General features: G+C 33.0%; 3 protein-coding genes across 8 annotated transcripts in view; 1 reads left to right on the top strand and 2 right to left on the bottom strand.

Moving 5' to 3' along the window:
* The window catches only part of Lrch (Leucine-rich-repeats and calponin homology domain protein), a 114,362-nt gene extending 103,136 nt beyond the window's left edge, over positions 1–11,226 (bottom strand). For 3 of the 6 annotated variants that reach the window (XM_076413639.1, XM_076413635.1, XM_076413637.1), the window contains exons 1-2: positions 11,130–11,225; positions 10,854–11,061 (exon numbers count right to left, since the gene is read on the bottom strand). In XM_076413639.1, coding sequence (XP_076269754.1) covers positions 10,854–11,022 — 169 coding nt within the window. In that variant the 5' untranslated portion in view covers positions 11,023–11,061; positions 11,130–11,225. Of the gene's footprint in view, positions 1–10,853 lie in introns of all 6 variants that reach the window. The other 3 variants (XM_076413638.1, XM_076413636.1, XM_076413640.1) reach the window with 2 other exon arrangements.
* Positions 11,227–11,505: 279 nt separating this feature from the next.
* Positions 11,506–14,291, bottom strand: mEFG1 (mitochondrial translation elongation factor G 1). The gene is made up of 4 exons (XM_076413641.1): positions 14,138–14,291; positions 13,588–14,084; positions 12,113–13,446; positions 11,506–12,049 (listed from the first exon to the last, which is right to left on the bottom strand). Exons 1-4 carry the CDS (start codon positions 14,210–14,212, stop codon positions 11,700–11,702), a joined length of 2,256 nt encoding a protein of 751 aa, XP_076269756.1. The 5' UTR covers positions 14,213–14,291; the 3' UTR covers positions 11,506–11,699.
* An 83-nt stretch (positions 14,292–14,374) lies between these two features.
* Dys (Dystrophin) lies at positions 14,375–21,875 on the top strand. The gene is made up of 13 exons (XM_076413633.1): positions 14,375–14,759; positions 15,024–15,227; positions 15,282–15,626; positions 15,688–15,848; positions 15,912–16,101; positions 16,153–16,465; positions 17,471–17,767; positions 17,825–17,988; positions 18,054–18,255; positions 18,318–18,768; positions 18,822–19,050; positions 19,110–19,401; positions 19,460–21,875. Exons 1-12 carry the CDS (start codon positions 14,712–14,714, stop codon positions 19,380–19,382), a joined length of 2,877 nt encoding a protein of 958 aa, XP_076269748.1. The 5' UTR covers positions 14,375–14,711; the 3' UTR covers positions 19,383–19,401; positions 19,460–21,875.
* Positions 21,876–22,909: the final 1,034 nt, after the last annotated feature.

Genomic DNA, 22,909 nt, shown 5'->3' with positions numbered 1-22,909 from the left:
AAATGAGCTGATTTTGATGAATTATTTTATTGTAATTTATTTACTACTGAACAATTTTGGGTGAATCCAAGAAATTAATGTCATGAAATATATTTTTAGAATGTACATAAAAATTATAAGAATTGGCAATAAGGACAAATAATATCTGGGACAAATGTCGACAATTAGACTCTTGCTTGAAAGTTCTATCACAGCATTCTATATATAGAACAAGACGGCTATTCAGTTTGGTATACTTCGATAAAAATATGTAGCTAACAATGTCGTTTTACTAGTTGAAATGATATTCGCCATACATGTCATAACATATACGCAGACATGTCTTGAATAACAACGAAATTCTCTCTATCATTTTACGTAATTACAATTACCCATGGGAATAAATCTCCAGTCTCCGGTCCCATTCCATATACGGCTTAATATCTAGCGATTTCTTGTGATCGAAGCTAAAATATTATAGCCGCCGTCCGTCCAACTGCGAAATAAATCTCAGCGAATCTGGCGTCTCGTCGCTCTAAACCGGCTTCCAAGCTCGTAGGTGTTTGTTACTGGTACGGGGCCTGTGTGTGTCGCGGACCCGACAGTCGATAGTCTTAAGTTTCGGTTATTGTATGTATATAGTGTTAAATATTAGATATTAGACGGATCTAACGGCCATTTGCTTGATTTGTTGTTGTACATGAGAAAATCAGGCAGTAAATTTATGTTGTCCATCTGTCGATTTGTCTGTTTTTGTTATATGGTTAATAGCATAATGTTGGTTTCTATTAGGTATACCAACAATATGATACGAGGTCTATACTCCTTTCAGTTCCGTATATGATATACCTCATACTTTTGACATAGTTTTTTCCCAAGTAAAATGTGTATTTCTATTAAAATTACATTTTAAAATACAGGGTATAGACAAAATAATATGAACATCATCATGTTCGCATCACTGCTTTCGTTTAAATAACGCAAGGGGTACGTGTTGCTCAGTTTGAATACTCAAGTCCTCTAGGCTATATTTCAGTGTATATAACAGGTCAATTGAGAAGTCCCCGACGTGACATAGATGGCGCTACTAAAATTAAATCCATATGTTTTTACTTAGCCCTAACGCTCAACAGATGCGTGTATAAATTTGATAGCTGTCTGTTCATTAGTTTGTGAATTATAGCATTTTTAGTGAAGCAACTTTTGTTATTGTGAAAAAAATGGATAATGTTGATAAGATATTACTTTTTGAAGGGAAAAACACAGCTGAAGCAAAAACTTGGCTTAACGCCGAATTTCCGGATACTGTCCCAGGAAAATCAACCATCAAGGATTGGTATTCCAAGTTTAGACGTGGTCAAATGAGCGGTGAACGCAGTGGACGCCCAAAAGAGGTTGTTACCGACGAAAACATTTGAAAAATCCACAAAATGATTTTGAATGACCGTAAATTGAAATTGAATGAAATAGCAGACACTCTAAAGCTATCAATGAACGTATACATCATATCATTCACAAATATTTGGGTATGAGAAAACTTTGTGCAAAATGGGTGCAACGCGTATTCACTTTTGACCAAAAACAACGACGAGTTGATGATTTGGATTGTTCGGCAGTGTTTGAAGATGATCAAGCGTAATTAACCCGAGTTTTTGCGTCGATATGTGACAATGGATGAAACACGGCTCTATCATTTCACTCCAAAATCCAATCGACAGTTATCGGAGTGGACTGCACACGATTAACCCGCTCCAGAGCGTGGAAAAAGGCAATAGTCGGCTGGCAAGGTTATAGCGTCTGTATTTTGAAATGCGCATGGAATAATTTTCATTGACTACCTTGAAAAAGGAAGTACCATCAACAGTGACTATTACATAGCGTTATTGGACCATTTGAAGGACGAAATCGTCGAAAACAGCCGCATTTGAAGAAAAAGAAATTGCTACTTCACAAAGGCAATGCACCGGATCACAAGTCAGTGAAAATGATGGCCAATATCCATGAATTGGGCTTAGAATTGTTTCCTCGTCCACCGTATTCTTAAGATCTGACCCGCAGCGACTATTTCCTGTTCTCAGATCTCAAAAGAATGCTCGCTAGGAAGAAATTTTCGTCGAATGGAGAGGCGATCACCGAAACCATTTTGGCCTATCGAGGCCTATTTTGAAGCAAAAGACAAATCGTACTACAGAAATGGTATCGAAAAGTTGGGGGGTCGCTATAATCAGTGTATCACCTTTGAAGGGAATTATGTTGAAAAAAATACTAAAAATGTGTTTTACTATGGTAGGTCGGGGACTTTTCAATTGATCTGTTACGTTTTGTTCCGCCACGGTTAAAACAAAGGATGGATGAAATGTATGATCTCTCAGACCCTAAAAGAGTACAAACTGTTAGTGCTCAGTTAGCGAGAGCGTGTATGATAAAAGTAGTTGAATATTTAAGGATTCGAGAGCGATAGTATCGACTGAAACGACAGTATACGTGAAATATGGTAATACAAATTTAACTGACTTAGGTCGACGAACATTAAAAAGAACTTTGACCAGACAACATAAAACCACCGCGTCAAAAGTGACAGCAGACCTCAATACTCATTTGAGTAATGTTATTTTCGGAAAAACAGTACAGCGGAAGCTCCACAAAGCTAAAATTCTTTCTGCAAATGAATATATTTGAGAAAATACACCAAATCAAATTCCATCATGGTTACATTACAAAAAAAATGTTACCTGGCTACTTATATATCAACTATACTTCACTAAGCTAATACGAAGTTTCGGTTATACATGTTTGGTTGAATAATATGCTTTTATCAAGTTTTTTTGCAGTCTGATATGCGTGTGTTATGACAGACAGAAAATATGTCGAACAATACTACTTACGTATAGATAGTGGATGACTCCAAGTATTGACACCGAAGCCAAGTAAAAGAAACTAAGCAGAAACCTAGTTTACAAATTCATATTGAAAAGATAATGAGGCACTTAAGGGAATTTAATATGTTAAAGCATGTTTAAACACATATTTTATCGAAGTAGGTATTTAATGATGTATATTATTGGATATATTATATTGCTGTTATGAATTTGCAAGGCTATTACTACAATCAACTTCAAAATTACAATTGTTCATTAACATATTACAAGGTATTTTGGCTCAACACTGTATGCACTTTTTTCCACAAGCCTCTTAAAAGATTAAATAAATCATCCATCATCAAATATAAATAATTAAATTTTATGTGTTGTAATTACTTCCAGTTAAGTAAAATTAAGTTTGGTAGCTCTGTCAAATACATTTGTATCTGTGAATCATTTTAGAATTATCATACAATTTTTCAGTAGGTTTGCCATCGATGCAATTTTAATATGGCTTAGCAATTATGGGACACTTGATCTCAAAATACTATTCTCACCATTGCCAACAAATCATTATGCTATCACTGGGTACTTTTTAGATAGTACATTTTAAAATTTTTTCTCGTTTTTACCAACGAGGGTTTATTTGGATTGGACCTACAGTTTAACTTGGGCTCCACGGTCCTCCACATTAAGCCTACCAATTGGCCAGTGGCCAACTTAGAGACCATCCCAGAAGACATCCGGTCTTACCCAGCCTGATTACTGGCGTGACTGAGATGGTTATTCCTTGTCGGATTTTCCATTGTTACAATTACAAACACAAACATAAAGTACATAGATGCCCAAGCAGGATTCGAACCTGTGACTATCGTAATAGTAGGAGGACCATCCAGTTGCCTTGACCATTGCGTTAACGAAGCTGTGTTTAGACAGAACTTGTTACCTGTACTTATTAATCTTTTTGCCAAGTGTTATGCCAACAGTATTTTGTACTTAACTTTTTTCAATGTTTTGTCACATTTCATGACTAGTGTGTATGGAACTTAATTCAATTTACTTACTTAGTTACTTACTATTCAACACTTAGTCAATTATCGATGCCATAAGAATTATATTATTCTTTTTAAAATTATTATTTACTAACATTAACTATATTCTAACTATACGATTATGTTTGTTGACAGTTGCTATCTGAAATAACAAAAATTATAGTAATCTTAAAAAACTTAAAAATAAACTATATAGCCACTTAATAAAGATAAAATACGTAATTTAATAATGCATTGTGTCTTAATTATTAAATATAGTTATACATTTCATATATTCAGTCTAACAAAAGTCACAATTTGCAGTCAAATTTAGGTTATTTGATTTTATAAAGCCCCGTTTAATTTGTTCGTTTATTTTTTTAACAATTGGTAGCACAAAACTGATTTTTTAACTGAAAAATATAAGATAAATAATCCAAATTAAATAGAGGCACGACAAAAAGTTCAGACGCTGTAATGCAGAAATATGGTGGTTTTGAAACGTCAGTGACGTCAATATGGCGAAACTTTAAAGCTTGAACTTTTATTTCTACTAAAATCTTAGTAATCACACTTGTAATTTGAAAATAAATGTTTTTTGGAACTTTAGACTGTCTTGCAATGTTAATCTTGAACTTAACAAGGCAAACTAGCCTAAGATACTTTTTCAATGATTTAATAACTTATTCAGTATTATTTTCTAAATAGATAAGTCTAAATAATATTCATATCGAAGAATTTATTCAACATGAGCACAATAATTTATTATTTTTTAATAATACAATAATTATTCTACTTTGGCGTCAATATCTGATTATATAAGGTATTTCCTGTACAATCAGTTCCGGCTAAAAAAAACAATTTTACCGTCCATAATACCGACATTCAATTGTTCACCGCTTAAAAATAAACGCGTGATTTGGAAATTTTTTTTAGGTCAGTTTATTCAAAGATTAATACATTAAAGCGTTTATCGAATAATTAAACAAACATTATCTGTCTCCCCGATAAGTCCCATAAACACCGTAGTCAATTCCTCGTCGTTAAGCGACTGCGAGCTATTTCTTTTTCTGTCGATAAAACGCGGCCCGTTATATTTAGACCGATTAATAAAAGTTGGGAAAAAAGCCGATAAAAGCTATTTTCGTAGACGGACAACTGGAGACAGTCGGGACGACGAGGACGGCGTCGACTTGCGGTTTCCCCGTATCGTTCCGAGTAAATCGGGCAAAAGTCGTATTTCCGCAGGATACGGGAAACTGCCGTCAAAGGTCACGGGATCGTTTCGCGGGATTCGAACGGCCGTTTGACCTTTACGACTCGACCGCCTTATCTCCGATCGGGACTGGCGTTGGGAACTATCGACTGAAAACAGCCGATAGTCACAAAAAGTAAAAAGTAATTTCGTATTTCAGTTCAGATCAATAAATTAATTATAGGGATTTATAACAGATGGTGTTACTGCCGGCTTCCTTGGCGCAATGGTCAAGGCGATAGGACGGTCTTTCCACTGTTGCGATCGTTGTAAGTTCGAATCCTGCTGGGGCATGGATGTACTTGTTTGTTTGTGATTGTAATTGTATGTTGAAGCTTCAGATTACGCTTCATTTTCAGTAAAGTGTATTTTCATCATAAAATCATAAAAAGTGTGAAAAAATGTGTTCAGTACGTTGAAAATGTCTGAATTTGTATTACGATAATTTGAAGAAAAATGCGACTGAAGGTCGTCGAATGCCGTGTGAAGCTTATGGAAACCATGCTCCATCGATTTCAATACGTAAATTGTTAGTCAGGGCATCGACGTTTTGAAAATGGTGATTTTATTTTGACACTGAAGACAAAGAGCGTTCTGGACTGCCAAAAAAAAGTTGAAAACGAGGATTTTTAAGGAATTACTCCATGATAATCCATTACTCCATGGATGGTGGAATTTCCTAATGAGTCAAACCCTTGGAAGAGCCTTACTGGTACCAATCAACCACTCATAAAATAAGCTTCAATCGCAAAAGCGCCTTCCCTCACTACACTCTCATTCATTGTTACAACATTACATTACATTGTTTTTCAACCATGTGCAAACCATCTCACTAGTTAGGAGGGATAAACCATAAGATAGAGACACAACCAAATTTGTAATATTTACTCAACAATATACAACATTTTAAAAAAGTTCCAAAAAGGGCGTTCTTATACACTTCATTGAAATTTAACGAAATTATCATTGCCTTGTTGGTGGTAGAAATAGCAATCCTACCACACATTAAAACTGAAAAATCCAAATGATAGGATTCCTCAGCATCAAGCTTAATAGAAGAACAGCTATACCTCATGAGTTAACAACGTTATTAGACGCTTCCATAGACTCCCAGTATCTTTAACAGTTTTCCTACAGATCTCTTCATCTCATGCTTAACCTACTATCATAATGGATATCTCCATTTCTGAGAAAATACCACAATGAACTAAACATAAAAAACTTTGAAGAATTTAAAACCCTTGCGCCCTTTATCCTAAGTTAATAACCGACGGTGAACAGAGGTCCTTCACCTCTATCCATATGAATCAGACTAATGCATTTACTACAGTTAAATATTGACACGCCGCTCAAGTCAATAGAGATATGGAGGGTTTCAAAAGTTAAATACGGATTGTTTGGAATTATCAAATTTTCATGTGTGTTTGACGAAATATTATTTTAATTGAAATGTTTCAAACAAAAGATAATATATAGTGTTATATTATGATATGTGATAAGAGTCAATATAACCATCACATCACATAGACTATTCGAGTCTTTTGACAATTTGAGATATGTAACATATATAACATATAAGTACCATTTACAGATCGGACCTGGTAGTTGTAATTTTACGGAAATCTGAAAATACAACAAATACTTCCAATGATAAATGCTAAACCTAATTAACAACGTCACAATCGAATATTTTGCGGTAAATTGAACATCAATTAGAAAGTGAATTAAACAAAACCCAAACAACTTTATTTATAGTATATCGGATTGTGTTTGGTAAACTGGACAACATCGAAATCTATTTAAAAACGTCGCCTTTGTAACCGGAGATTTACAATGAGCAGTGAAACGATCGAATTTCCAATCACCAAGACGATGATATATCACGTTTCGTTTAAAAACAGTATCAAATTTACTTTAGAATAAATCCAAATCGAATCGGAACTCAAAGAATGGTAAATTATTTTGCTGCATTTTTAATAAACACATATAATTTTATTTAGTTCTAAAATACAACTATTATTTGCAAAAACTATTACGATATATCCTTAATACGTCATCATTAAATCATCAACCAACATAGACCCGTAACATTTTAAAAATTATGTAAACAATGAATGCTAACTTTACATTAATGTATAAATTAACTGACAAAATGACGTGTTGAATAAAACATTATACACAACATGCCCGAATAAAAATAAACTCAATATGGCATACGCCAATGCTATGAAAATTAAAATGATCTCATTAAACAAGTATACATGTTATACATAAAAACAACTTTAAAAAAGGCGAAATTACTATAACGCAAAAGTATACGTTTCAATCAAAACAAACACATTACCCATTAATAACACATAACCTAACATAACTGGCATTCGAGAAGACTGTCTATTTCTCAACCAATAGGTTGTAGTTGCTGGACAGAATTTATGTCAATAAAAAAAACAAGTTGTTGCTCCACTCGAACTCGCAAAAAGACTCGTGGACAACATCCACATTAGATGACAACGTCAGTAACTGACATCGTTAACTATCTGTACTTTGGAGGTTTAAAATCAATCATCGGAAGACTGTGATACTACTTTCAGAGGTCAGTAAGTGTTACAGCTTAACAACAACAAAAGAACGGAAGCCCTCGCTTGACGAAACAACAAATTTTCAATCCCTACCAAACAAATATTATATAAAATGGGACAAAAGTCTCGCTACCATTTTGACTTTTAGGTCAGTTTCGCTTTAACCATTGTGTTGTGTAGACGTCCACATTTTATTGTGAATAAATATATTTATTGAAAATAATCGTTCCATTATTGCCACTCAGTGAAAATTACGTCAATGGTAGAGGGACTTTTGCCCCACGTTGTACTTAGTAATAACAGGTTTCGTTTAAGTCTCTAATATAGACTGACTTCAAGTTAAAAAAAAACACCTCAATTTCAATTTTTTTTTTAAGCTTACAGATCAGGCTATAACGGTGACCAATTCTCGGATCCATACAGAGTAAAAGACAAAATAAGAATTTGGAAGAGTCGAATTGAATTGAGATGAACTCACGCACTGCATCAGCAGTGTAGATCTCACTTGCTTATTTTCTGTTATTGAACCAAGGACTTGTTCTAAGAGGATGTCCTTGAGATTTAATCAATAGCAGGTAATCCTTCACTTATCAATGCTTTGGCTTCTTTACTTATTCTCTATCCATATGATTCTGTAAAGTCACGATGTATGTAACTGCGAATATATACGATAGATTAGAATATATATGGATGGCATGTATATTTTTAAATACGTTTCTCATAATTTTATCTATCATCTACAATAACGGAAAACGGTGTTACCCACCACAAAATTCTTCAAAAAGCAAATGACGGTAGTGTGATTGTGTCAATTTTGGTTGGGGATTTCAATGCGCATACAGACTTAGTCGAGTTTAATAAAAAAAGCTTGACCATGGGTAAATTAATGAAGTATACATTATAAATAATTACATCGACAAATCAACAAAACTCTAGAAATAAGTCAATTTGCAATTACCGCACATAAAAAATTCTATTAATTGTATTTATTTTAACTTACACACGGACCGATGAGAAGAATAATCTACAATAATAATATATGTCCTTGAAATAAAATTAAATATGCACAACATAACATACAATAACAAAACACAAATGTGCTGTTGAAACAACCGAATTAAGTAAAAAACTAGCAATGATTACAGCCAACAGAATCGCTTATAATATGTTTTCAGAACTAAAAATTAATGTGTTACATATGAGCATAACAATTTGTAATTGTGAAATAAAGCAGTAAGATATATAAAGATTTCAAGGAACGCGTATGTCCTATATCGGTAAAATCTACGTCTCAATCGAAACAGACACAAAACTGCTTCTTACTTTTATTTATCTCTTGCATAACATGTACTCCTAATGAGAAGTGAACAGTCTGTATCATTACCACAATTTCGTTCATAAAGCTAGCCATCGATTCTACTTTCTAATAAATAATTGTATAACCGTTAAGATAACGAAGCACTTGCTCCGTACCATCCATTGTTATGAAATAAAAAAGCACTATTGATCGTTTAATTAATTAACAGTAATGCGATAAATATTATTATTAAACAAGACCTTGGATGGTTGCAGCGCCTGTTACCTATTTGGATAAACAGGAAATTCTGGATACCACAATAAATATTCAATAAGCACTGATGTACAAAAAAAGATAAACAAGTCATCTAGCCATGTCCGAAGTTTAGACTCAGAACTCGGAAATGCCATGAATATATTATATTTAGAATCCTATGCCAAAAATTTACGTATAAAAGCCAAGGTATAAATAAAAAGTATCACCTAAAAATAAATAACTCGTTATATTTGCAAAAAATATCTCACCGGCTAAAATTTTATTACTTAATGTACTAACATTCCTTCACCGTTGTTACCAAAATAACATATCAATCAAATTTCAAGTACCACCGCATGACGTGAAAGCTTGGGAAATATAGAAATATAATTTACCAGCTGTAAGTTTATAAAGTAATAAGTAACGTGACTCATAGATCCTTAAAGCTAATGAGAATTCCTTTTAATGCATTAACTAACAATAGTATTTACGACCTCTAAACATTTATCAATTCAACAATTATATTTACTTTCACTTTAATAAAACAAAATCGATCAGAAATATATATCCCACCATAGTCTATTATTTAAAAATTCTTTATGAAATATATATTTAAAAAAAAATAAAGATAATCAAATATAAACAGACAGTATAAAAGACTATAAAATAGTGATTTCACAACTTATAGAGAGTTTATGACCGCACATATGCTTAAACCAAGTACAATGAAATCCTTCAAGAGTAGAAACTTCATTTACTTTAATTACCAATCAATCCACACCCAAAATTTTAACTGTGAACAACCGGCGTGTTAGCTGAGGTTATGTTTGTTCATGTACATCTGTTTTTATTGATCCACTGTCTCCCCTAAATTTTAGGGTTTAGCTCAGAAAACGTAGAATACAATGTGGAATAAATGGAAACGTTCTCCCTCGCAATGAAGACATAAAATAAACTCACGTCTCACATGAAAACAAGAATATTTTCATAACGGTAGAATTAGGGGTGGCAATTTGGACACAGACACATAAGACTTGACTTTTATAAATTACTTGATGAATTATGACAATAACTGTACCATTTCAACTCGAAAGGAAACCCCAAGAATATGTTAATTAATTAGTCTGGATAATATAATTATTATAAAATCAAGGAAGTATTTAAAAACAAATAAGACATATATATAGCACGTGTATTAGGTTTTAGATAAAACACATTTGTTTATTGTTACATATACAGTAATTTTACTACGAATAATTATAATTACCCCGAAAACGTGTTTTTTTACTATAAATAACCTAAATAAATAAATCAAATTTAATATTCAGACATCATTAAAGGTAAATAAATTTGCAACAGCTGATTGAACAGGCTTCAAAATTACACAATAATAAAAAACGGAGGTGGATGTAATAAACTTTAGCCATGAATCAAGTTGATATAGGGTAAAATGAAAAAGTTATTATAAAAAGAAGCAAAAAGACATTCTATAGTTATAAAATAATTGACCGGCTCAATGTTGTAATCCATCTCCACAGTAAACAGTAATATACATTATTACAATTACGTTCACACAAACAAAATAAATAATCTTACCTGCTATAACTGTATCGCTTAGATTGTATTTATCCTTTGCCTTAGGAAAATCTTTGAGTTTCCTGTTGCTCAATTTCAGTTCGCCACTTTGATTAGCTTCTTCTAAAATCCTCTCAAGCGATCTGGTCAATTGGTTTTGGATATGGATATTGGAAACTAACACTGCCATCGTGCATTTCACAAGCACAACGCGATTAACCCCGGGTTTCTATTAAAAAGACATTCAATTACGGACGTTTTTCTTTTATTATAACTCAAAAATAAATTATAATTTACCACAGACACCGCATGAAAACCAACTAACAGAACACTCCGAACTGTCTAACATCCTAAACGAACACAGTGACAGTTATGACTACTACCAGTAACAGTGCGCATTATTGCCGACATAAAAGACGGATTGGCCATTTGTCGTATTCTTAGTTGTCTATATTGGGGATTTATTATTTTTTTGAAGAAATCACAGAGAACTACACTGACTTACTCTATGGACATAATGTTCTGGAAAACATAATTTATTAAAGTATACAGAACAATGTATTAACACCTGATAATTCTTATTTTTATTCGAGAAAATCAATTTTGTTACGTAAATATTATTGAGATGTAATGGTAAAATATTAATAGAGAACGGGTAAACACAAAAACACAATAAAATTAAAAATGACTTTTAATAAAGTTAAAATAAGTTATTTATAGTCAATTTATTTACATGGTAAATACAAACTTATATACAGTAATATATAAAGGCTAATATAATAAAAAAATGGCATGCAAAATAAAATGCCACAGAAATTTCTCATAAAAGTACATTAAAGCAGGGTCATACATCTATAATAACACATTCTAACCGCGCTTTTTCTTTAGATCTTTCTCTACTAACTGCCCTGTTGCTCTCTGATAATCCAGTACAAGTTTTTCTTGAACCTCTGGTAAACATGGCGTATATCGGCTGTATTCCATAGTAAATTCACCTTTGCCCTGAGTGCTAGACCTCAATTCACCAGCATATCCAAACATATCATTTAAAGGTACTTCGGCATAAAGTGTAAACCACCCTTCAATACCATCAACACCGGTGATGATACCATGTCTCTTGTTTAACTGGGCCATTACTGCTCCTTGGAACTCATCTGGAGCATTAACTTCCACTGTCATAACTGGTTCCAGAACTTGCCATACCCCATGTTCAAATACTAAAAAGCACTGCTATAAATAATTGTGTTTAAATATGAATAAGATAAAAATGAATTCCCCACCTTCTCTAACAGCACCTTGTGCTGCAAGGAAAAAAGCCAGCTCACTGGAATCAACAATGTGATGAGCACCATCAATTAATCTAAATTTCAACCCTGACAATTTTTGTCCCGCCAAGAGACCTTTTTCAGCCATTGCCAAGAACCCTTTTCTTACTCCAGGTATAAATTGTTTTGGAACATTAGTACCAACAGTTTCATCAACAAACTCTATTACTGTGTTTTTATGTGCAGGTAGTGGTTCTATAATACCTGTAACTCTGGCAAACTGTCCTTGACCACCTGATTGTTTTTTGTGGAGATAATCAAATTCACAAGGAGAAACAAGTGTTTCTCTAAAAGCTACCTTAGGCTTTCCCAGTTGAACTGCACAGTTATATTCTCTTTCCATTCTTTGTGCATATATCTCCAAATGTAATTCACCCATACCAGAAACAATAGTCTCCTTATTATCATTATCAAAGTGGAAATGGAATGTAGGATCTTCTTTGGTAAAACGAGCGATTGCTTTTGAAAAATTATCGCGATCCTTGCTGTTTACTGGATTAATAGCCATTGAAACAACAGGGTCAGGTACAAATATTGATTCCAAAGATAATTCATTCTTCAGATCAGTTACAAATGTGTCACCACTAGCACAATCCACACCAAACAGAGCAAAAATATCCCCAGCATAAACCTCATTCACATCTTCCATTTGATTTGAGTGCATCCTTACTAATCGTGCAATTCGAACTTTCCTTTGAGTACGCACATTAAAAATAGTATCACCCTTGCTTAACATGCCTTGATAGCACCTCATATAGGTCAATTGTCCAAAACGTCCTGCCTCTAACTTGAAAGCTAGAGCAACAAATGGATTATTATCACTTCTTTCAGGATTCAACAAAACTTTTTCAGGTTCTGCTTCTTTTATAGTCTCTTTAATAGCATAATTCTCTACTTCTCCAGGATTTGGTAAATATTCTAATACTGCATCTAACAATGGTTGAACTCCTTTATTTTTTAGTGCTGTCCCCACCATTACTGGGGTAAAACTTCGCTTCAAACATGTTCTGCGAATTGCTGCCTTTATATCAGCTTCGGTTATCTCTTTTTCTTCTAAGTACATTTCACCCAGAACTTCATCAACATTGGAAAGGTGTTCTATTAATTCATGGCGTCTTTCTTTAACTTCAACCGTCATATCGTCTGGAATATCCTCATAAATGATATTTTCGCCATAATTTCCTTCAAAGTATATTGCTTTCTGAGTAATTATATCTATTATACCCTTACAATCACTTTCTAAACCAATAGGTAGTTGTATAAAAGCTGCATTATGATTAAGCTTAGACCTACAAAAATATTAATATTATATTAATAGATATTAATCTAGTTTATTGTATAAAACATGCAAAAAGTAAATGTACACATTTCTACATGGCTTTTTTATGTTAAAAAGGAATAAAAAATAAAAAAAAACTTAAAATACTTACCTCATTTGAGACAATACTCTAGTGGGACTTGCACCCAATCGGTCCAATTTGTTAATAAATGCTATACATGGAACATTATATCTTTTCATCTGTCTATTTACTGTTAAAGACTGACTTTGAACACCACCAACAGCACACAAGACTAATATAGCTCCATCTAGAACTCTAAGTGCTCTCTCTACTTCAACAGTAAAATCTACATGACCTGGAGTATCAATTATATTTATATTGTGATCTTTCCAAACAGTATATGTGGCAGCAGACTGAATAGTAATGCCACGTTGTCTCTCAAGCTCCATAGAATCCATTGTTGCACCAATATTGTCTTTACCTCTGACTTCATGCATAGCTTCTATTCGACCAGTATAAAATAAAATTCTTTCTGTTAGTGTCGTTTTTCCTGAATCAATATGTGCCGAAATTCCAATATTTCGAATTTTTGATATTTCTTTATGCTCAGAAAATTTAACATGATTAGAGCAAGGTCGAAATGAATACTAAAATTAATATGTTAAGGATAAGGATATTTATATAGTTATAAGCCACTTACTTGCAATACATTATTAAAATTGAAATAATTCCTTGGAGATGTTTTAATAGACTTTAGAATATTAAAAACAGTCATCTTTAATAATTTGTTCAAAAATATAAGGTTATGTAAGAATGAGAAATAAGGTTACCTATACATGAGACACTAGGTCTTCTTCGCGTCTGAAACAAAACGAGTAAACAGGAATAGTAAAATGTCAATTTTTTATGATAGTTACCATAAGTTAAATTTTTAATTAAGAAGATTTTAATATGTCAAACTTGTCAGTTTCCGTTTGTAAGTGTTTTGGTAGTTTTAAAATTCATATTTATAAATATTTATAAAAATAGCTATGAAGTCAACGCGAGCTTGTGTTTAACGTTAGTTCATATAAATATGCGCTTAAATCCGTTTTAGAAAAGATTGAAGACATTTCCTAAGGGCGTGATTCACTGTTAAGATGCGCGGTCATTTACCTTAAAGGCTGTAAACATTGATCTGTTTAAACGCCTATAAATCTATGAAAATGAAGAAATATAGTGTTAATTAATTTATTACTTGCATAAGTAGAGACCGTGATATATAAGATTTAATCATGCAGAAGAAAGAAGAGAGCTTTGAACAGAAGAAATTAGATTTAGAGGTAATATATATTATACTGTTTTAATACTATGTTGGGAACAGTTGGTTTTTAAATTGAATTATATAATTATCATGTGTCTGGAGTATTTATTAAGGCTTTTTGTCAATGTCATTTTGTGTTGAAAATGATTAATTAAAGTGTTCATATTAATTATATAATTTCTTCAATACTTTTTTAATTATTTTAATATTTAGAAATTATAATTATAATAGTGTTAGATGATACTTTTAGAAGTGCAGTATTTTTATATTATTTATATTTTAGGTATGGCTTCAAAGAATGGAATCAAGAATAGCTAGTATGGCCCCAGTTGGCCATACTGCTGATGTATTAGAATTACAATTAAGAGAACAGAAAGGTTTGCATACTGAACTGCATCAGTTTAAAGCACAAATTGAAGCTTTTCAACAAGTAACTCAAAGACTGATTACAGCACATCAACATGAAGATACAAGTCGTTACAAAAAGGTACATTAAGTTTATAATAAGATAGTGGAATAGAAGTAAGTTATAATATTTTAGGCAGCTGAATATATAAACCAACATTATCTTCGGTTAGATGCTTGTGTTATTAATAGAGGAAAACTTTTACACTCAGCTCTTAGTTCTCTACAAAACTTTGATAGATCCTTGGATAAATTCTTAGCATGGCTTAGTGAGGTGGAATCTGTAGTAGAGACTCTTGAGGGAGATTCTGAATCAAGAAGGGCAGCACATCAGTTAAAGGAAATCCAAGCTGATATTGAAAGACAAGCACCCACTCATGCTGCTTTAAGATCATCAAATCTGGCACTTCTAGGAACTTTATCACCAGAAGATGCTCTTATGGTCCAATTGCGTGGAGATGAAATGGAAAGAAGATGGCAGGTAATGTATGATTTGGAAATTGTTTCAGAGAGTATTTCTTGGTATTTACTGAATATTTTAGGCTCTGAAAACACGCACAGCTGACTTAAGGAACCGATTAGAACATAATGCAGATTATTGGAATTCAGTATTACTGTCATTGAGAGAATTAACAGAATGGGTAATAAGAAAAGATACAGAGCTGGGATTAGCAGCAAGACAAGATGATCATAGAGCTTTCAGGTAAACTTTAACATTCCTGCAAGTAATGTACACAATACAGGCTTAAATTAATTTTTATAACAGACAACAACTGGAAGACAAGAGACCACTAGTTGAGGCCAGTTTAAGAAGTGCCAGACAATTTGTTGCAGGAGACCCATCAGGTGAATTAGCTAGAAACCTCAGAAGGGAGCTTGTGAAACTTTCAGATAAATGGAATGCTCTTATTGACAAATCTGATAAGTTGGCAGCAAAATTTGAACAAAACTCAATAGTAAGGTATTGTTCTGATAATATTTATTTAATATAAATAACTGTGTTTTAGAAATTAAAACAACTGACACTAAACCTTGAAGAGTCTTGTTCAGCAGTCTCAAGGTTGGAACGAGCTACTTTGACTTGGAGTGGACCTAGAAGCGCAGCTGAAGCTAGAGAACTTTTAAGCAACCTTAGAATATTAGAACAACAATTACCTCCTCTCCAGAGATCACTAGAAGAAGCTAGGATTCAAGCCACTTCATTGGGTAATGCACTACCAAATAATTTAGCTAGTCAGTTGGAAGATTGTACAGCAAGATGTAGAGCTTTACAAGCAGCAATAAGGGAGAGAAGAGATGTTCTTACAAGTAGCTCACAAGGTAAAATATTTGTTATTTATTACTCATAATTAAGGGATTATACCATTTTGTTATCCTGAAGAATTATTAAGCTTTTTGGGATTTTTTTCTTGAAAAATATTCAGTGGATTTAAATGAAGTTTTAATGTACATGTTTTCAAGTATAAGAAAATATTTGTTTAAATTTGATAATATTGTTGAGAAAAAAAATTGCCCTGTATTAGCGAACTCTGTACACCAAAACCAACACCTGGGACAAAATAATTCTTTAATTACATTAGTTTTTGTAGAAGGTACATAATTTTTTTTATTTGCCTGGCATTTAACTGGCAACACTTTATTTTTTTGTCATCATACATTATAACGAGTTTACATCTAAGTCGTCTTTGACTAAATAACAACACTACCTCCTTAATTTTTCACACATCAGTATTTTAAACAACACCTTACAAAGGCAAACATGTACAATCTAGTAGCCAAGTAGAAGTTACCGTTACTATACCGTTAATATTATCCAGAAACTCTGGCTTTCATTTTCTTACGATTTTTGGTGTGATCCCCAAAGATCTTGCGACAGAATATATATAAATAAATATATAGGAGAATGTGTAACAAATTTATACTAACAAAAGTTGTGAAATTTCAAACTGCTGGAAGATGTACCGGAAAATTTATATAACAAAAAGTCATTTGTGATAAACAAAAATATAAGTGTTGTAAAAATCATTCCACCGCGGCTTTGCATCTGATAATAGTAACAATTAATAACCAATAATAAAGAGCTGTAATATTAAAATTAAATTCAAAGGAGCAACATGCACTGCTACTACATATTCCAACGATTCCATTTCATTTATAATGACAAAGCTCATTCACTATAAGTATATGACTAACTTCATATTATTGAATAATATCTGTATAATTTAAACATAAAATTACGGACAAACAAGTCAATATTCATGAAATTAACTTTGTTGCAACACTTCAAGATAATGAATATGAAAATCAACGGATTATTATTTTAAGGTGAAATTTCACCTGGCCCATCAAGTGTTCAACCACCCTGGGAACGTGCCACAACCCCAAATAAAGTACCTTATTACATAAACCACAGCACTGAAACAACACATTGGGACCATCCTCAAATGTTAGAACTGGCGGCATGTTTATTACAGCTTAACGACGTACGATATTCGGCGTATAGGACTGCATTAAAATTACGGACCATTCAGAAGAAATTATGCTTAGATATAGTCAACATCGCTACGGTTTCGGAAGCATTCGATTTACATGGTCTGAGGGCACAGAATGATAAAATCTTGGGTCAGTTTAAGTGTCATTTTAAACAAGGATCAGTTTTTTATGACTAATCTATTTTAGATGTGGCTGATATGATACTAGTGCTTAGAGCTATATATAGTAATATTGCTTCACAAGATACCAATCCGATTGATGTACCGCTTTGTGTTGATTTAGCATTAAATTGGTTGTTAAACGTGTATGATAGTCAACGCACAGGACAATTACGCGTTCTTAGTTTTAAGGTAAATTTGAGTTATATCTGTTCACAATCGAATAATGTGATCAATACTTTACAATTCTGTAATAGGTCGGCTTGACACTGCTATCGAAAGGCCATTTAGAAGACAAGTATCGGTACTTGTTTAGGCTCATAGCAGATCCTCAACAAAAGGCTGATCAGAGAAAGTTAGGATTACTTTTACACGATATTCTACAGGTACCAAGACAGTTAGGAGAAGTGGCAGCTTTTGGAGGTTCTAATATTGAACCCAGTGTTAGAAGTTGTTTAGGTACTGTTCACTTGATTGTTAAACGCCAACAATTATTGATGCGGATGCTTTTTTGTTTTTAGGAGAAAGAGAAGATTTAGAGGCGGCGCATTTTTTAGCATGGTTGAAGCAGGAACCCCAGTCTTTGGTGTGGCTTCCTGTGCTACACCGTATTGCAGCAGCAGAGAGCGCAAGACATCAAGCTAAATGCAATTCCTGCAAACAGTATCCCATCACGGGTCTGAGATATCGTTGTTTGAAGTGTTTTAATTTCGATATGTGCCAGAGTTGTTTCTTCTCGGGAAAATTGACAAAAGGCCACAAATTGACTCACCCAATGCATGAGTATTGCGCGGCTACAACATCGATAGAAGATATGAGAGACTTCACTAAAGCTTTAAAGAATAAATTTAAGAGTAAAAGGTATTTCATGAAGCATCCACGTATGGGATACCTTCCAGTTAGATCAGTATTAGAGGGTGATGAATTGGAGAGTCCTGTTGCTTCACCACAACATAACGATATGCACTCAAGGTACGTGATTGAAGTTATAGGTTTGCAATAGGGCATTATGTGCATAATTGTAGACTTGAAATTTACGCATCACGGTTAGCGGAAGTAGAATTAAGAGCTGCATCACCAGACGATGAACACCGGCTTATCGCTGATTATTGTCATTCGTTGGAGGGAGCGCCAGCTAGTCCCGGCCAGCTCATGCTAGTTATAGACGAGGAACAACGAGCCGAACTTCAGGAAATGATTCGGGAGTTGGAAGTGGAGAATCAAGCGTTGAGAGCGGAATATGAACAGTTACAAGTAAGTCGCGACGGAATTTTATACACACATTTTGTTATTTTGTCAATTATCCATGTCAGAGAGGAACTACCCCTCATCCACCCCAACAACCCCACCATGATGTCTTGGCCGAAGCTAGATTACTGCGGCAACATAAAGGTAGGTTGGAAGCTAGAATGCAAATTTTAGAAGACCACAATAGGCAGCTAGAGGCCCAGCTTCAAAGATTAAGGCAACTGCTTGATGAAACGCCTACCTCCACCCTACAAACCAGAAGCGTAACCGCGTCCCAGCTAAATCAGGATATTCCTGGTAGAGTAAACCAACCGCCGCCGCCGTCAGACATGCGCTAATTACCCGGAATATGTTATGGTTATTGAGAAATATAAAACTAACAATTGTATGGAAAAAATTAATTTACCTGTTATAGGTCAGACGATCTAGTAAGTTTTTAACAAAGAACAATGTATAAAGGATTTATAATTAGGAGCTTTTAGGCGACACTGTGAATTGAGTCGACACCAAAAAAGGCTTATAGAGATTGCAGGTTTGTTGAGATTGCAAAAGGTATAACAAAAAAAAATGACATAAAAGGATATATTAGGTTTCCAATTAATAATTCTGCAGAAGCATAGTTTGTAATGTTAAACTAGTCGGTGAGGAAGTGTCGGTTATTAATTACTATTTCATGCACAAAAAAATGGAAGCTATAAAGTCATACTAATTGTAGTTTATTATTATTTAAAAACCCGACAACAAAATCACCAAGCCTTGTCATTCCAGGTTCCTAGTTCAAAGTTTTTTTTTTAAGAATCATTTCAGATCAATACAGTATAGTTGATGAACCTAATATATGCGATAATAATAAGTGGGTTTAGATAAAAATAACTGTCAACGAACATTTGTAATTAATGTTTATCATTGAGCTTCCGTTATTCATTGAATGCATTCCTTAAGACAATCATTGTTCATTTGTGTTTTTAGTTTTAATGTGTAACCCTCTAACCGAATAGTGTTTTAAGGATATAACAATTGTTAAACCCTTTGATATTGCCCTCAGGATGATATTCATACTATCATTGAAATTAAAATGAATATTTGAGATTTTAACTCACAAGTGGTTTGAGGTAATGTCTGTTACTTGTTCATGAAATTCTTCATATAGAGATTCAATAGATAGAGAGAGAAATTAAAGTGACTTATATAGAAACAATAAATGTATGTTTTTTTTTATTAACACAGGCTGAAAAGTTCCGGGCGTAACAAAGAAAACGCGGAAAAAATTGGCTTTATTCATCAACGTAATCCCCAACAAGAGCCACACAATCATTCCAGCACCGCTCTAACATTTCAATACCACTTTTGTAGGACGATTTATCTTTTGCCTCAAAATAGGTCTGTTACCAGTTGCTGTCCACTCAACAATCGTTTTGATTCCGGAGTGCAGTGATGGATCCATGTTTCATCCATTGTCACATATCGACGTAAAGATTCCGACTTGTTACGTTTAAACATGGCCAAACACTGCTCAGAATCATCAACACGTTTTTGTTTTTGGTCAACATTGAGCGAACGCGGCACCCATTTTGAACAAAGCTTTTTCATAGTCGAATGCTCATGCAATATAAAACGAACACGTTTTTTTGATATTCTTACAGTATTAGCTAATCCACGCAAATTTTCACTTTTTCAAACACTTTTCTATCCATTGCTTCTCTTGAACGGTATTTTTCCCATCAAGAAGCGATGTGAAATTAAAACACGAAATTGTTTTTGATCCATTGTTTTGAAAATAACAATCGTAATGTCACTCTTAGCACAATAACAAATTTATGAGTAGAATATCACGAAATTTTAACAGTTTTCTTTTGAAGGTTAGTACTAATTGAAAAATCGATGAATGCAATAAAGCTAACCCATCTATGTGTATGGACTTTTCAGCCCATGTGTTATGATAGCAACACTGTGTGTATACTTTAGGAACTCAAGTTGGGCATTGTTTTTTTCACATATCAACACATATAGAGTTTTCTAGTTTTTTATAATGTAGTGCATAATAAAGTTGTTTTAGTTTGGTTGTTGTGGTAGAATGACAAGTTTTCATAATATTAATATTGAATATGTATGATTCGATATCAATATCAAATATTCATTAATTAACTGATAATGGTATGAATCTGCTGATTTCAGAATCTGAGGATATTCTACTAACATCTAAATTTACTAACTCTTTATAGTTACTGTTGCTCTTGTGACGCGGAAACGTTATAGTGATCTGCAATAATTTTATTGTGCGTTTAACAAAGATGACGGCATTCTGTTGAGTTCACAACGGTAACAGGGAAGAAACGTATTTGTATTTTTATATAAGTTTTTGTATCAGTATTAAATGACTGCTGACAGAATCAGGGAAATATTTGTATGTAACTTTTATTTAACCAAGATCAAAGGAACTTTTTAGGAATTTGTTCATAGTAATAAAAACATATCAGCAAGCGCATTGTTAGTGTAAACCCAAGTTAGGATAAAAAGCGTGTACGAAATGCTTAAGCTAAGTACAAAATAGACTCGTGAATAATAATACTCAAAATGTGTAGACCAGAATTTATTTCGATATAGGATATATTAACGAAAACTGATGATGTATAGGTGGACTAAAAAGGTGTTTTTCACTGTTGATGTTTTGGTCTATCACGCTTCATCACAACATTACCGACCGTTTCATATCATTTTAAAACATTTCATCCATTTAGAAGGCTAAGACATTTTTGTTCTGTTTTGTTCATAATGTTTGCTACCTAACAAAACATTTATCGTGTATTCGCATAATAAAAGTGATAAACATATTATTTGTTTCATTTATCCATTATTAATTATAACAATTTGATATACTAATAATAAATGAAGACTAATGTGCCTAGAATGTACACAATACGTTCTTGAAGTATTCAGCGTTTTTTTATGAGTCGTTAAAAATCTCTTTTATTGTGTATGGAGACAACTTTTAAATCTACACACAACATCCAGTTAAACTTTATAGTTTGATTTTTTGTAAAATTATATAAATATGTTTCTTTTTAACAAGTTTTTTTATATAGTCTGAATAAGTAACAGGCAAAAAAGCATAAATATTTCCATCGTGTAATAGTACACATTGTTTTTGACTTGTTGATAATGAAATATTAAAACGTGAGAAATTGTTGAATGATACAGCTTCTTAATTATTTATATTTTTATCGGCTGGTGCCCTTCTTTGTTGCATTTTTTTCGTCCTTAATCCTTTTTTGTAACGAGCTCTCTAATTCTTGTCCAAGAAGATCCAAGATGATGATGTTTTGTTTTGGCATTGGGGTATTGTTCTTGTAAATTAACAATAAACAAATTTATATATCTTATCATTACTGACAAATAAATGAATAGATTGGAATCGACTCAGGATATGTGTGCTTGCACTTCTCAGTTTACATCAAATAACATAGGAATAAAAAATATTTAAAAAGTCTTCTATCGTTACTATTTCAAATACCTGATGCTGAGGTATCTTGTAGTTAGTATTTCAAATACTTATGGTTTAAAAATACGTTTTAATCATATTCAGTCTTATTAATGGGTGCAATATTTAAAGTTGACAAACTGTACTGTACATCAAATTGTCATTTTCACTCTTAAACAGTTATTTTTATGAAATATCTGTGTATTAATTAAGTTTATTAGAATGAATGTTTTTACTAGTTAGTTCAATAATTGTTGCTATTAAACTTCTGCCTACTTTAATGTTTTACAAGAACCAGATTAAATAGGGCGCGAGATTGCCATTTGAGGGATTTTACTATCATTGCAACACAACTCAAGGAGAGCTTAGAAAGAAGATTTGATAAGT

Source organism: Rhynchophorus ferrugineus, unplaced genomic scaffold (genome assembly GCF_030347505.1).
Source record: "Rhynchophorus ferrugineus isolate W39M unplaced genomic scaffold, kcgeb_rfMv2 rfM9, whole genome shotgun sequence".
In the NCBI taxonomy this organism is placed as follows: Eukaryota; Metazoa; Arthropoda; class Insecta; order Coleoptera; family Curculionidae; genus Rhynchophorus; species Rhynchophorus ferrugineus.
Note: the sequence above shows the minus strand (reverse complement) of the source record. Positions and strands in the feature narration are given on the sequence as shown.